Source organism: Mycteria americana, chromosome Z, assembly GCF_035582795.1.
Source record: "Mycteria americana isolate JAX WOST 10 ecotype Jacksonville Zoo and Gardens chromosome Z, USCA_MyAme_1.0, whole genome shotgun sequence".
In the NCBI taxonomy this organism is placed as follows: Eukaryota; Metazoa; Chordata; class Aves; order Ciconiiformes; family Ciconiidae; genus Mycteria; species Mycteria americana.
The window spans coordinates 4504953-4518075 of record NC_134396.1 but is presented as its reverse complement, the minus strand read 5'-3'; the positions used below and the strand labels follow the sequence as shown (position 1 = coordinate 4518075).

Sequence of the window (13123 nt, the reverse complement as noted above, 5' to 3'; positions counted from 1 at the left end):
CTTGTATTTCCACATGGTGAAACCTAATGCCCTGTCTATGATTCAGTATTTGTAGGGACACTTGTGTATGAAGTGAGGTTTGAATGTTTAGACATGGCTGATTGCGAGCAAAGGTACAAAATTAACTACTGTGTCTGTTCTTCCAGCCACTGTCTCCAGGACTGGGACACTGATGCCTCATGTGAAAGCCAAGGTATTGCACTTCAGGTCCACATGGCAATTGATAAATTATGGCATAATTACCTCATATTTATTATTTGAGAAACTAGCTGAAAATGAGAGCAGGCAGAAATTAGTTGAAAATAAGAGCAGACAGCAATCTGCTTGCAACAATTTCTCCTTTGTTTTTTACCAGGTTTTCTGCTTGCTTCTGCTGATATGTTTAACTTGTCTTCTCTCCCCTGAAATCCATTCTCTCTCCTTTTTGCCATCTGCCTTCCAGCAGAGCTCTTTGGATGGTAATCAAGCACTTCTTCCAAGGGTGATCTTTTGTTTGGGTCTGGTTTCAGGTCATACCAGGAGCAGATGACAAGTTCAACAGCACGCGAAAACAGTCTGCTGGAGCTCAGTTCCGGGTAAAGTATTGCTGTAGTGCCCCTTGAGATGAGTGCAGTATTATTTTAGTGAGAGCTTCTAGGCTGCTAAGCATAGTTAAAACATCCAGCGTGAAGACGGGGGGTTTTTTTGGGTGCCAAGCACAGCTGATCATGGTGGGAGTGACCTGGTTGTTACCAGACCCTCAGAAGTTGCTGTGGCATGGGAAGAAAGTTCTCGCTGCAAGATACTGCGCTCTGGGCTCTGGCAGTGCTTTGGCTTGTTGGACTGTTGGTCTTTCTCTGCCCTCGCCAGCATTCCCTGATGGTGCTCATGGAGAGGATGTATTCTGCCAACCCACACTTTGTGCGCTGTATAAAGCCCAACAGCCAGAAGGAGCCAGGCGTGGTGGACAGCCAGGTGGTGCTGCTGCAGGTGAGGAAAAGCAGTGTCCTGTACAGGTACTTCTGCCACGTCTCCTTGGGGAGGGCAGACCCCACCAAAAAGCTGTGGAGATAGCTGAATAGCTGGTCTGAGTCTCCCCTTGCAAGAGAAAGAGTAGGCACACTTTTTATGCATGTAAAGGTTCTGGGTACTTGGTTGTTTTTGTGACACAGACTGCTAGGTCCACGTTTTGCAATCTTAGTTCTCTCCCGTTTCTTTTTGTGAATGCAATGAGATCTGCTTGTCACACACTAGGATTCATCTTTGCATCTCCTGGATGGGGACTGGTACAGACAGTACTCCAGAAAAAATGATGCTTCCCAGAGGAGACTGTTCTCACCCATCAACCAGGGCAACTCTGAATAGGAGCCAAGATGGGATCGTTTTAATAGGAGCTGAAATGTGCTGATACGACTGTCTTTGGATATTGTGTCAGGTCTGAGATCCAGACGCTTTAAAGAATACTGAAAACGATCAGTAGAGTTCAGAAAGCTCTGTGGCCTGTTTAATGTATGTAAGAAAGGATGGGATTAAGAGGGAAGTTCATCTGTGCCTCAAGAATACTTCTTTGTCCAGATTTGGAAGTAAAAGGCTATCCTCTAAGGGACAGAGGCAAAGCAGTACCCATGGCTGGAAGGTGAAGTTATTTCAGTCATTGTTTTTCATGGTTTCCAACTTTTAACTAAGAACAGTTAATCATCAGAGTTACAGGATGTGGTAAATTCAGTCTTTAACCAAGGAAACATTTTCAGAAAGAAACTTTTGTCTTGAACTAGAGAAGTTTAGGGCTGAATGAAGGCATTTCTGGCTGCAGAGGAACAAACTGATGTCCTAATGACCTGTTTCTGTTTGTTTCTCTGATCCTCTTTCTCTGATGCTCTTTGTGGTGCTGCTTCAGCTCCGGTACAACGGACTGCTGGAGACAATTCGTATCCGAAGAGATGGTTTCTCCTGGAGACCCTCATTTGAGGAATTTGCTGAAAGGTTTGTTAACATTTCTGAATGTTCCTTGTTACATATTCTTAGGGAAGTGACCCTGGTAACCAGATATGGGCAAGGAGGGAAGCAGCCTCATTAAAGTTCACATGCCTGAGATCACGGGGTTGTTTGCTGTGGGAGGAGGAGTGGGAAAGACAGTGATTTGTTGTTTGCTGTGAGGGTGACATGGATCAGCTCAGCATGTCAAGGATGTGGCTCTTACCTTGCTGTATTTTTCACAGATATGGTATTCTGTTTTTCACAGATACGGAATTCTTCTAGTTAAACCAGATGTTTCCCTCACAAAAGAAAGGTAGGAACCCTTCCTGTGTTATGTGCAATCCAGTTTGTTCTTCAGAGACTTTTGTTCTCAGAGTAGCATAGCAAACAGAGTAAAAGGAACAAAGTGAGGATGGGCTTTTGTGGTGATGTGGAACACAAATCCCTAGGCAAGGACAGTTAGTATTTAAAAAGCATTTGGTACAATGACGAATGAAATCTTTCTCGAATTGCTATGTAGCAATTATGAATTGCTATTCAGTTCAATTACTATAAAGCCTTGCTATCCCGTGCTAATGTACTCAATTTAGGGAGTCACAATAATGGTCAAGAGCGTCCATTGAACTCAGTATTGAGCAGGGGCTCAGCACAGTTGCCAGGTGCCTCTCCAGGCTTGTTCCTGATGGGCTCACGGGAGAAGAAGAAGATAAAGATGATGCTGAGCAAGCAGCCAGCGCTGAATGTCTCACAGGCTAGAGAGGAGGTTTCTGGTCCAAGAATTTTTTATGTGTACAGGCATAATATACCCCCAGCACTTTCAGAACCTGACTGTTCCTTATACACATAAATGTCCCTCCAGCTATGCAGTCTTACCCTGTCAGCTTTTTAATTCCTACATCTAGGACAGCAACTCCCCACCTCTTCTTTTCCACTTTCCCAGTCCCTCCTTCCTGCCATGGTCAAGTGTGACTGATAGTGAAAATGAAGCATGTAGGGCAGCCAGCTGATTTTTTTTTTTTTTTTTTTTTTTTTTTTTTGTCTTTTAAGAAAAGGATTTGAATGTTCTCCTGGAAAAGTTCTCCCCTGGCAGTAGCTCCTCCAGCCTTCACAGAGCTTCCTTGAAGTTACTGATGATACTGAATTGATAAGAATTGCAAACCCAGTTGAGACCCAAGTCAAGAGAGAATCTCATGGATGAGAGAAAGATGATGGTAGACAGGCAGCACAGTGTGTTTTCAGACACAAAAATCTTTTGAGAAAAGAATTACCTTGGATATAGATTCTGGCACAGTGGAAGTTGGCTGAGATAGAAGGAAAACCACTTCTGCTTTACTATATGAGATATTAGCAAAAAGTGCCACTATGGTTTCACAGCCTGGATTTGCAGGCAGAGGGAGGAAGCTGTCTGTGTGGTGCAGCTAGAGTATTGCTTTCAGTTCCAAGTGTTGGTGAATCTTTCTGAGTGACCCAAATTTTATCACTAGAGTCTGCAAAACGAAACTGAAATTGAAAAGCAGACTTTCTCCTGGAAGTCTTGCTGTGCTGATCTTGCAATTTGTGTGCTCCAAGGAGCTTGGAAATGAAATGAGGAAAAACAGTTCTGAGAATAAAATAGGCTCTGCAGAATTGCCTCCCAGGGAGCTGAAGGAAATCTGCCTCTAGGAAACCTGTTTGCTGATGTTCCTGAATGTGATCCTAATTGTACCTCAAGGAGCACTACAGATTGACAGCCAGTTACTGAATGTGATCGGGTGACAGGGGACAGAGAATGTAATGCAGAATCATTGAGGCACTTTCACCCCCTTTATGCACCTAAAACCACTGGCTGCATGGTGTTCCCTTTGGGTGGAAAATTATTTATTTCACTTTTTTCCTCTCTTTCAGCTGCTTGGAGATACTACAAAGTACAGAGCTGACAGGCTGGATATGCGGGTAGGTGTGGATCACTGTTGCTGGGAATGAGGGGCCTGAACTGCAGAGACTTTATACATGTAGACTGTTATCTGGTTCTCTTCAAGGAGAACTTTGTGGCTGTAGGAAAGGCCTGTCCAAAGGATGATAGGATGCAAGTTGAGACAAACTGTTTCTCACTGCTTCTTTCTCTCCCCAACTTCTCAGGAAGTCACGACTTTTCTTTAAATATTGGCACCAGGAACAGCTGGCAAAGTATGTGGAGCGACTGGAAAGAGCAGCAGTTGTCATACAGAAAGGTGAGTGCTGGGGCAGGAGAGTCCCTCAACTCTGATCTCAGACCAGGGCAAGGAAAAACTTTTCTCCAGTCCCTGCTCCAGCATTGCACCTTTGCAGATGACAGAAAGGCAGGCCAGGCGCCATCTCCATGTCAAGGCCCTGTGGAGTCAGAGTGCTTATTGCAGGTGCCCACCTCCTCAGTGCTCATCCTCAATGGGGGAGAGCCATCAGACAGTGTGAGCCTTGGAAAGGGAAAGCACGTGTGGAGGAGAACTGTGTTGAGAGGGCAAACATGATTTGGCTGTGTCCCGAGATCTGGGTCACCGTCCTCTGGAGTTCGGGCTTGTTTGTGAGTGGTGTTGAACGGAGGAAAGGGAAAAGAAGATGAGCGAAGCAGATCTCATTCCTACTTTCAGAGACAGGCAGAAGGGGATGAAGTTTTGTTTTGGTGTGGTTTTTTTCTTTCCTTTCCAGGTAGCGTCTGCTCTGGCAGCCTGTTTCTTCAGAGCAGGCACTGTGGGCAGTTTGGTACTTCCCTCTGCACAGGGTCCATGAGGACTGCGCAACCAGGAGGAGGAGGAGGAGGCTGTCATCCTGCCTGGTCCCTCCCTGTTGTCCTTCTCTTCTGTACGGGTTGTTGCACTGCTGAAGCATCTGAGCAGCTTCCAGCTATGCACCGCACAGTATGACAAACATCAGACTGTCACATGCTGTGCCTTGTTGTCATCCGTGGGGAAGATGTGTGGGTAGTGGGACATGAGAGAGTGCGGCATTCAGTTCATGTGTTTTAGTACCTGGTAGAGCAGGCGGGATAATGCAATGTCTCTAAAGCTCCTGATGAACCCTGTGGTGGCTGCTTATGGGAAAGGTTATCCTGTGGGCTGACACCAAGGAAATCCCATCTCCTGCACAGAAGAGCTTTGCTTTTACTGAGTAGTGTCTGAAGGGTACTGGGGAGATAGATGGTTAACAGAGGACCTTCTGTGAGGCTTTCTTTTTTAGGTATCCTGTGCCTTGGCGTTAGCGATGAGAGCTTAGATCTCTAATTTGATTTCTTTTAAATCTGTGATCTGGCAGCCTAGAGAGTAGAAGACAGTTCTCACATGGTTTTGACTGCCTGCTCAAGTAGAGTCTGCATTGCTCTTTATTAACGTGATTGAAGTGTTGAGGGCTTTGCACTGGGTGAAGGAATATCACCCAGTGTGCTTCCCCCAGGGAGTGACAAAGGCGTGATGAGCATTTTTTTTCTAACCACAGCTTTTCTCTGAACAGTTTTCAGGGGATTCAGGTACAGGAAGAGTTACCTAAAACTGGTGGCTGAGCTGAGAGCTCAGGCACGGCGGCTACAGGAGGAGGCAGAGAGAGAAAGAAGCCGGCAGCTGGTGGTGGAAGCAGAGGCCCAGAGTGAGTTCTCCCACTGCCCCTGTGCGTGGCCACTCGTGCGATGATCACCTCAAAGTGCTGTAAGCTCCAGGTGATGGTGGCCTGCCCTCGGCTCTCCTGGGGCTGGGGGCTCCACCGATGCGGTGGGCAGGGAGGTGCCAACTTTTCTGCCATTTGAAAGTGCAGCTTTCTCTGTGGGGAACAGAAGCAGCGTGGTGAGGGTCATTTGCCTGGCTGTGTTGGGAGGAGTCCCAAGCTGTGTCTTTCCCACACACTCCGTGCAGCAGAGCCTGTCCCTATCCTGGGCACGCGGAGGATGGATCTCATGGATCTTGGATGCTAGGTTTCATCTACTTCTTTTCTCTCGTTGCAGAAAGAATCTCCCTTCCAGTCCCCATGCCACGAAAGAGGCGCCCTCAGCCTTGTCCCCATCCTCCTGATAATCCACCACAGCCACCAGTGCCACGGCCACGCAGCAAACTAACAGAGGTAGTGATATTGGCTCTGCTTGGGCCCCCTTAGCCAGGTGTGCTGGTTCCCTGCTCGTTCACCTTCTGCATACACATGTTCTCCTGCATGTGGTCCCAGGAGAACATTGTCGTTCTTGTTATGAGAAGTGAGAGAGTCCTTTGCTACTGTGGTTAGTTAAAAAGCATGGTCAGGACCTTTGAGGAACTGAAAGCAGCGTTTGATAGTTTGCGACTGATCTTGTCTTAAGGGACTCAGGAATGGGATCGCTACCAAAGTGATCCTTCAAAGGTCCCCTGCCTTTGACCTTGCTTTCATGCCCACTTTCTCCCACTCCTCACTTTCAGTCCACTCCTTTTGATAACTTCTTGGACCCTTCTGCACCTCGCCCTGTTCTGGGGACAGAGGAACAGACTGGAGAAGAGGCAAAAATGAGGAAACTCAAGAGAGGAGCAACTCTCCGCTGGTTCAAAGAGACACAGGCCCAGAAGGTCATGCAGGATGATGGGGCCTTTCCAAGCTGGCTGCATGGGATGATCAGCCGGAGGTGAGTATGCTGGACAGAGTGGCTGCAGCTTGGGCTGCGGCAGGCAGGGAGAAGCTGCTGTGTCCTGAGGAGGACTGTGTAGGTTGGCTTTACCTCCTTAAGGAATGGGAGTGACCTGCATAACCTTTCACTTTTAGGCTGTGAGCTTCAAACCCTTAGGGGGGAAGCTTGGAGCTCCCCATCACAGGATGCAAATGCTGAAACTCTGCATGGGTCCAGGGAAAGACTGTAGAAACTCATAGGAAATAAGTCCACTGTGGGTTCCTAAATACAGATCCTGTGCAGGGAAGGGAGGCTTGGAAGGTACTTGGAGAGGAAATACATGCATGAGTTTACCCTGTCGTGGACCGTTTGCAGAGATGTGATATGGAATGAAGATGGACTTTTGGTCTGACTCATTATGCCTGTTCTCATTTCTCTCAGTTTAGGTGAGGACACCTCAGTTTACAGCAAGAGAATACAGAATTCAGTGTACATTTATTTTAAAAAGTATTAAGAGGGGCTTTAGTGAGTACCCAATAGCAAGATTCCCCCAAAGCCCCCAGAGACGGGAAAAGGAAGGCTTTTTGTTGATACCTCTGCCCATGTAAGGGGAGTGCAGCATAGGTGGAATTTACATCCCTTTAGGCTGGGAGAGACATCCACAAAGCCCAACCTTCTTATGGAGTTGTTTATGAGGCTGTGAACTCAAGTTTTTTTGGGAAAACCTTTATTTAAATGCTTGAAATTTTGCTATTGAGTATGCCTTGCACTTCACTCCCTTGGCTGAGCCAAGCACTACTTTCCAAGCAGTGTGATCATCAGAGAAATGCTGATTATGCCAGTGATCAGATAGGAGCAAGACAGTGAGGTTAGCAGGTAGATGTCAGAATTTCTGGCTATAGTCTCCTCTGTGTACAAATTAATCTATGGTGCTGCATGCTTGCTAACTGCCAGTGTCCCTTATTTGGTGGGACTTGTGTGTGGGCATTGCTGCCAAGCATACCTGTCATTTGAACACCCTTATCATCTTGTTCCAGTTTGTAACTTTTTTCTGTTAAAGCTGCAAGTCTCCTTCAGTCTTACTAGATCACAAGTTGCTGGATTTTGTCAGATTATCAGTGTGAACATTACTCAGAGACATTATACAGCACGTTAGCTTAGTAAAGGACACTATGGTAGCTGACAGCTCCCTGGTAGCTGCATCTTTTTTCTTTTTTTAAGATAATTAACAAGGCCCCAACCACATTAATGCTTTTGTCCAGAGATCCGAGAATGCAGGAGAGGAACTAGCATCTGGAAGACAAAACGGTCTGAATTCAAATACAGGCCAGCCATGAGCACTTCACAATGAAGGACATAGCAGATCCTTCCTGAAGACACTGAAGATTAGATACTTTTTAAGTGGTGCTTCCTGTTGCTGGATTTAAGTCTCCATACAGCAGTGCAATCCCAAACTGCACTGCTGATTTGCACTCACCTTTAGCCTGGAGCAGGGCACGTGACAAGCACAAAGCGGTGCTTTGTCTGTTGGGCAGAGAGGGGGAAGACCTCCTTCCAGCAGGAAGTTTAGAGCGCCAGACTGGTGTAATCCAAGTTGGTGTTTTTCCAGGGCACTGGGCTTACCTTGTGCTGAGCACCACTACCCCACAGCATCCTGACTTATTCCGTCAGCCCTGGAGCGTAGGAAATGTATATGCACACAGCCTCCTCATCTCAGTGATGCTTTGTAATGTGTTCTGTGCTGGAAGGTAGCTGTTGCTATTGCACTAGTCAGACCGCTGGAACAGGTTTGGAGCAGCCCAGCTTGGAGAGACTTTGGCCGAGAGTATTGTGCCTCCTCAGCCTGCTAATGCCTCCTTGCACCAGCAAGACTGAGTCGGGAAACCTCTAGCTAGGAACACGTGGGGCAGATGCTGGCCTCCCTGTGGACTGGGAGCACTGTCATGCTAGCACATGAGATAGGATGGAATCCCTGCCCAGAGGCAGCTGCTCACAGTCTGCTGAAAAACTCTTTACTGCTTCCAGGGAAGCTGAAAACTTGCTGACTGACAAGCCTTTGGGTTGCTTCCTTGTTCGGATCAGCCAGAGCCGACCGGGCTACACCTTGACATACAGGTAATGAACCTTGCAGAGAAGGAAAAAGAAGGTCCTCAGCTGAGCTATGCATGGCTGGAGGAGTCTACCTCTTCCACAGAGGAGTCCATTGAGGATGATGCTCAGCCTCTCCTGTTGTGGGTCCCTCAGACAGTTTGAAGTAGCAGACAGGACACTGCGGAGTCTGTCTCTTGCCAAAAACTAGATCTGTTTGTGGGTTGGGTGCTGTGGCTGCAAGGGTGCAGGTCCTGCTTAGGCTATGCTATATGGCTGAGTGGGCAAACCAGGTTGGAAGAAGCATTGGCTGGAGCAGAGGGGATGAGTCTAGAGGAGGGCCTGAGGAGAGGCAATCAGAGTGCTACAAGTGCACAGTCTTTGTACAGCCTCAGGCAATGGGTAGGGCAGAGTTTTAATGTGGACAACAGCATGGGAGGCTGTACAGTCTGCTGGGGTTTGGATCCGGCTGCCAGGGTTTTCCTGTCACTGACTTTGGGGAAATTGCTTCTCCTCCAGCACCTGCTAGCACAGTGTGTGACAGTCCAGCATGGTGTGTCTCCTGCATCTTGTGATATTTGTTACTGTGGCTCCTGATCACATCTGGCCTCTTCAGACAACAAGTGCAGAAAGCAATGACTGAGTCCTGGAGAGATGTTGCGGCCCCATGCCGTAACTATTTCTGTCTGTCCATCTCCCCAGGGGCGAAGGCCGCTGCAGACACTACATGATCCAGATGCAGCCCAATGCACGCTATGTCATCCTGGGGGAAGACCGGGCTCATGCCTCGCTCACCGAACTGGTTCGGTATCACCAGACTGTGGGCATCCAGCCCTTCATGGAGATACTGACTGTTCCCTGTGGGCAGGTGAATGTCGAGGATCTGCAGCTGGAAAAGGGGATGGGGCATGGACCGTGCCCTGAGCAGATAGAGTCACTGCAGCAGCGTCTCTTTTGTGTTCCCATTGGGGGTATCCCATTCTGGCCAAGCAGCTTGGCCTCTTCTGCATGCACCGGGAAATGCTACCAGCTGGGCACTGGGGAGTCTTGGGGTGGCGGAGAGGCCGTGACGGGTGGATGACACACCCCTGCCCCCTGAATGTCAGCAGTGGTCACAGCTGGGTATTCCTCTTCATTGTGCTGTTTGGGGTGTGTGGAGGGTCTGCAAGCCACTGCTGAATCCACTTTTCCCTCCCTCAGAAAAGTAGTGAGAGTTTGGATTATGAAGATCTGGAGTGCCTCAAGCTGGGTCCACCAGCAGCCGAGGGAGAGGCCCCTCCAGAAGAGCAGCCCTGCCCCTCCAGGCCTTCCACCAGCAGACCTGCTCTGCAGTCAGGAGCAGCCTCGGTTCTCAGACACATGTGGTTCAAGAGGACCAAGAATTGCCAAAACCAACAGAGCCTGGACCAGAGTAGGACAAAGCCAAGTTCAGGCAAGGAGAGAGGCAGCCAACGAGCCTTCCCTCGCCTCCACTCTTCCATACGCCTGGCGATGCAGGAAATCCAGCAGGTGAGCTGGGGCGTATCCTCTGCCAAGCCTTGCCACACACGGCCGTTCTGGGACACACGGAGCTGCCCTACCCAGGGGCAGGAGAGGGGAGGCTTCCACAAGTAGCATTCAGTTTCCCAGCTCCTGGGTCACAGGTTTTATTTGGTGGCCTTGGGTCAAGACTGTGTTCATTTGGAAGTGCAGGGCTGGGGGAGACCCTGGGAGGGGCTCGCTGAGATGCCCAAGGAGAAGTCCACAACAGAAGGGGCTGTGATGTGGCCAGCATCCCAGTCACTGCTGCCCTAATGCTGTCTTTCTGCTTCTCACTGCAGTTCTCTTCCACTCCCTTGAACACCTCTGTACAGAGCTGCTGTCATGTTCTCGGCATTGAGGATGTAAAGCCCTAGTGACATGGTAAGAGGACACAGCACACAGGAGGGCAGACAGCAGTTGCGGCTTCCCTGGGAAATGGAGGAGCAAAGGGGCTCTTCCCTTCCTGCTCCACCTGGAGCATCTCTTGGCCACAAACTACCTAGAAATAGAGCAGGAGAAACAGAGGGCAGTGACCAGCTTCCATCCCAGGACTGTAAAGAGAGCAGGAAAAATGGGAAAAATCAGCATAAGGTTGGGTTCCCAGCGCCTGTGGTGCACGTGTGCTTGCAGTACAATAACAAGGCTGCTGGAGGGAGCTCACAGTTTGTTAGAGGCCTCGGGCTGGAAGGACAAGTACTATCAGAAGGCATATCTGCATGCTACAGTAGTCAGCTGCAGCGACTTAGTGTTGTGGAGAGAGGCACGTATCAGAAGTGGGTGCTGGGCAGAGAGCCCTGGGGGGTAGCAGAGGTAATGAGCCAAAGGCAAGGCTGAGAACATAAGAAAAGGCAGCAGTCTGTGAGGACTTTAAACAAGGTCTCAGCAGCTGGAAAAACAGCTGGTTACTGAGGCTGTAATATACTGGGTGGGTTATAGGAGTATATGGAGTGGGCCAGGAGGGGCCATCTGGCACAGCTGGCGATGCCCAATGCGTTAATTGTCTGAAGCATCTAGTGGATGAGCAGCTCCCCTGTGCAGCCAGTGAGTAAATCCCTCTCTCATTCGTTGCTGAAGGCAGGAGGAAGCAGTAGTGGTGCTGTTGTACACTTCTGAAAAAATCTGGATTTGTGTCAGCTGGGAGTGGAGAGGGATCAGAAGACCGTGCTGTTGGCTGCAGACCCACTGTGGGGCTTGCACCGGGATTGCCGAGTTCCCTGCGTGGTTCCTGTCCCAGGAATTCATGTTGGAGCAAAGCTCTTTAGCTGGGGCCTGTCTTGTCTTCCTCTTGATGGCTGAGAAAATCCTCTCCCTGAAGCATTTGACTCAATTGCTTCATTCCTGTATGTGGGTATTGATGTACCCAGGGGATGCTCCTTGTGTCTGAGGTTAGGCAGAAGAAAGACAAAATGTGTGGGATCTGCATAGATGACTCAAGCGTGTTGTACTGGGATTGCTGAATAGAGCTCTCTTTTTATGTCCTCCACTGACTTCTGTTTCTTGACTTTCTTGCAGGCCAAAGTGGTTCAGCCCTATCCTCTTCCAGTGCTGCTGGGCCTTGCCTACCTGGGTGAACATACCCAGACATACAGCAGCCTTTTTTCTTTTTCTTTTTTTTTTCTTTTTGTTTTTGCTGCACCCAGCTGGCCCTGTGCCTTCAGACAGGACTGCTGCAGAAATGAACTTTCATCAGCACTCAGCTGGTCTCAGTGGCTGAGACTGCAGTATCGGGACCAGCCTCATCCTGGCAGAGGATGCACAGTCTGCACAGATCCACAGTGCCTGACAGTCTGCGTGTTGATACTTCAGCGTGCCTGGAGACCCCTTGCCTCACACTGTTAATAGTCACAAACTGGATGTCTCCCAACAATGTGTTCTCTCACAGATACCTGTACTGATTTCCTACCTGTTTCTCCTCAAGTCCTCTGTCTCTGTTTTGGTCCTGTGTATCCACTGCTCTAGGTGCCAAGGGAAGCTGAGCTTGAGCTTGGGAAGTAAAGAATGAAACTGGTGTGTCCCTTTTGTTGAGTGCAGGAGCACTTGAACAGGAGCTGAGGCAAGATCTTTCTGCAGAGGCAATTTCCTGCCGTTGCATCAGTGTGCTGGCAAGCTGCTCCCCAGTCCTTAGCCAGAGCTCAAGTCAGGAATCATTGGTGAAACCCTCTTGTTCATCCTGGTTACAATCACTACAAGTCTGGGCTGGAAAACATCTTACAACGTCCTGTCTATACTGAGGGTAGAGGGCTTGCAACATACAGGACCATGCTACTTGTTATGTATTTTCTACCTTTTAAAATAAATCTTCTTTCTATAAGGAGAAGCTCAGCGTTTTCTTTGTTCCTGTTATCTGCAGTCAGTTCAGCCACGGACCGCAAATGGAGGAGAACAGCTAACACCTCCGAGGACAGACACAGGATCATGTGAAGTGTCTCAGTGGAGAAGCTGAAGGCTCCTGGGCCAGTAATCCTGGAGTACAACTGCCGCCTGTAATAGTGCTCTCCTCCCACGCCAGCCTCATCTCCCGTGTATGCCACGGGCGAGACCTCCCCTTTGCAGCCTGTGCCGAGCTTCTTCTGGCTCAGTGCTTCCCTGGCAGGTCCCTCTGCACCGGACGACAGCCACACTGCCCACCCCGCTTCACTCCTCCCTGGGAGGCATGCGTGCGGCTGAGTCCAGGTTGCATAGGCTGGTGCTGTGGCCAGAGAAGCTTATTGATGTGATGCAGGATGCTCGTAGCAGTGTCTTCGCGCTGCCTTTAACCATGAGACTATTTCTCTTCCCTCCCCTGTGCTCTCTGGAGCAGTAGTGCTGAGCTGCACTGGGTCACAAGGGAGCACTGCTAGGGACCAGACAGGGAAGCAGTGGTTGTTTCAGCCTGACGTCCTGGCTCTCCCCAGCACTGCCTTGCAGCGTTAACACACCTTTTCTCTTCCTCATGCTGGGTTTTGGCAGCTGCTTTGAGGCTGTTCAGGACAGAACCAGTCCAGGCAG

General features: G+C 49.2%; 1 protein-coding gene across 2 annotated transcripts; it reads left to right on the top strand.

Moving 5' to 3' along the window:
* The first annotated feature begins 54 nt into the window (after positions 1–54).
* LOC142402606 (uncharacterized) lies at positions 55–12420 on the top strand. 2 transcript variants are annotated; one of them, XM_075488236.1, is made up of 15 exons: positions 55–193; positions 510–575; positions 850–969; positions 1877–1962; positions 2222–2269; positions 3841–3888; positions 4075–4166; positions 5419–5550; positions 5903–6018; positions 6345–6544; positions 8552–8641; positions 9317–9482; positions 9815–10123; positions 10435–10516; positions 11648–12420. In XM_075488236.1, exons 1-14 carry the CDS (start codon positions 173–175, stop codon positions 10507–10509), a joined length of 1569 nt encoding a protein of 522 aa, XP_075344351.1. In that variant the 5' UTR covers positions 55–172; the 3' UTR covers positions 10510–10516; positions 11648–12420. The 2 variants fall into 2 exon arrangements, with proteins under 2 accessions (XP_075344351.1, XP_075344352.1); XM_075488237.1 differs by lacking the exon at positions 8552–8641.
* The last annotated feature ends 703 nt before the right edge of the window (positions 12421–13123 follow it).

Coding starts and splice junctions, on each gene's coding strand:
- LOC142402606 (XM_075488236.1), top strand. CDS start 173: ATGCCTCATGTGAAAGCCAAG. Junction 3,889..4,074: donor CTGACAGGCTGGATATGCGG/GTAGGTGTGGAT, acceptor CCAACTTCTCAG/GAAGTCACGACTTTTCTTTA. Junction 10,124..10,434: donor CGATGCAGGAAATCCAGCAG/GTGAGCTGGGGC, acceptor TTCTCACTGCAG/TTCTCTTCCACTCCCTTGAA.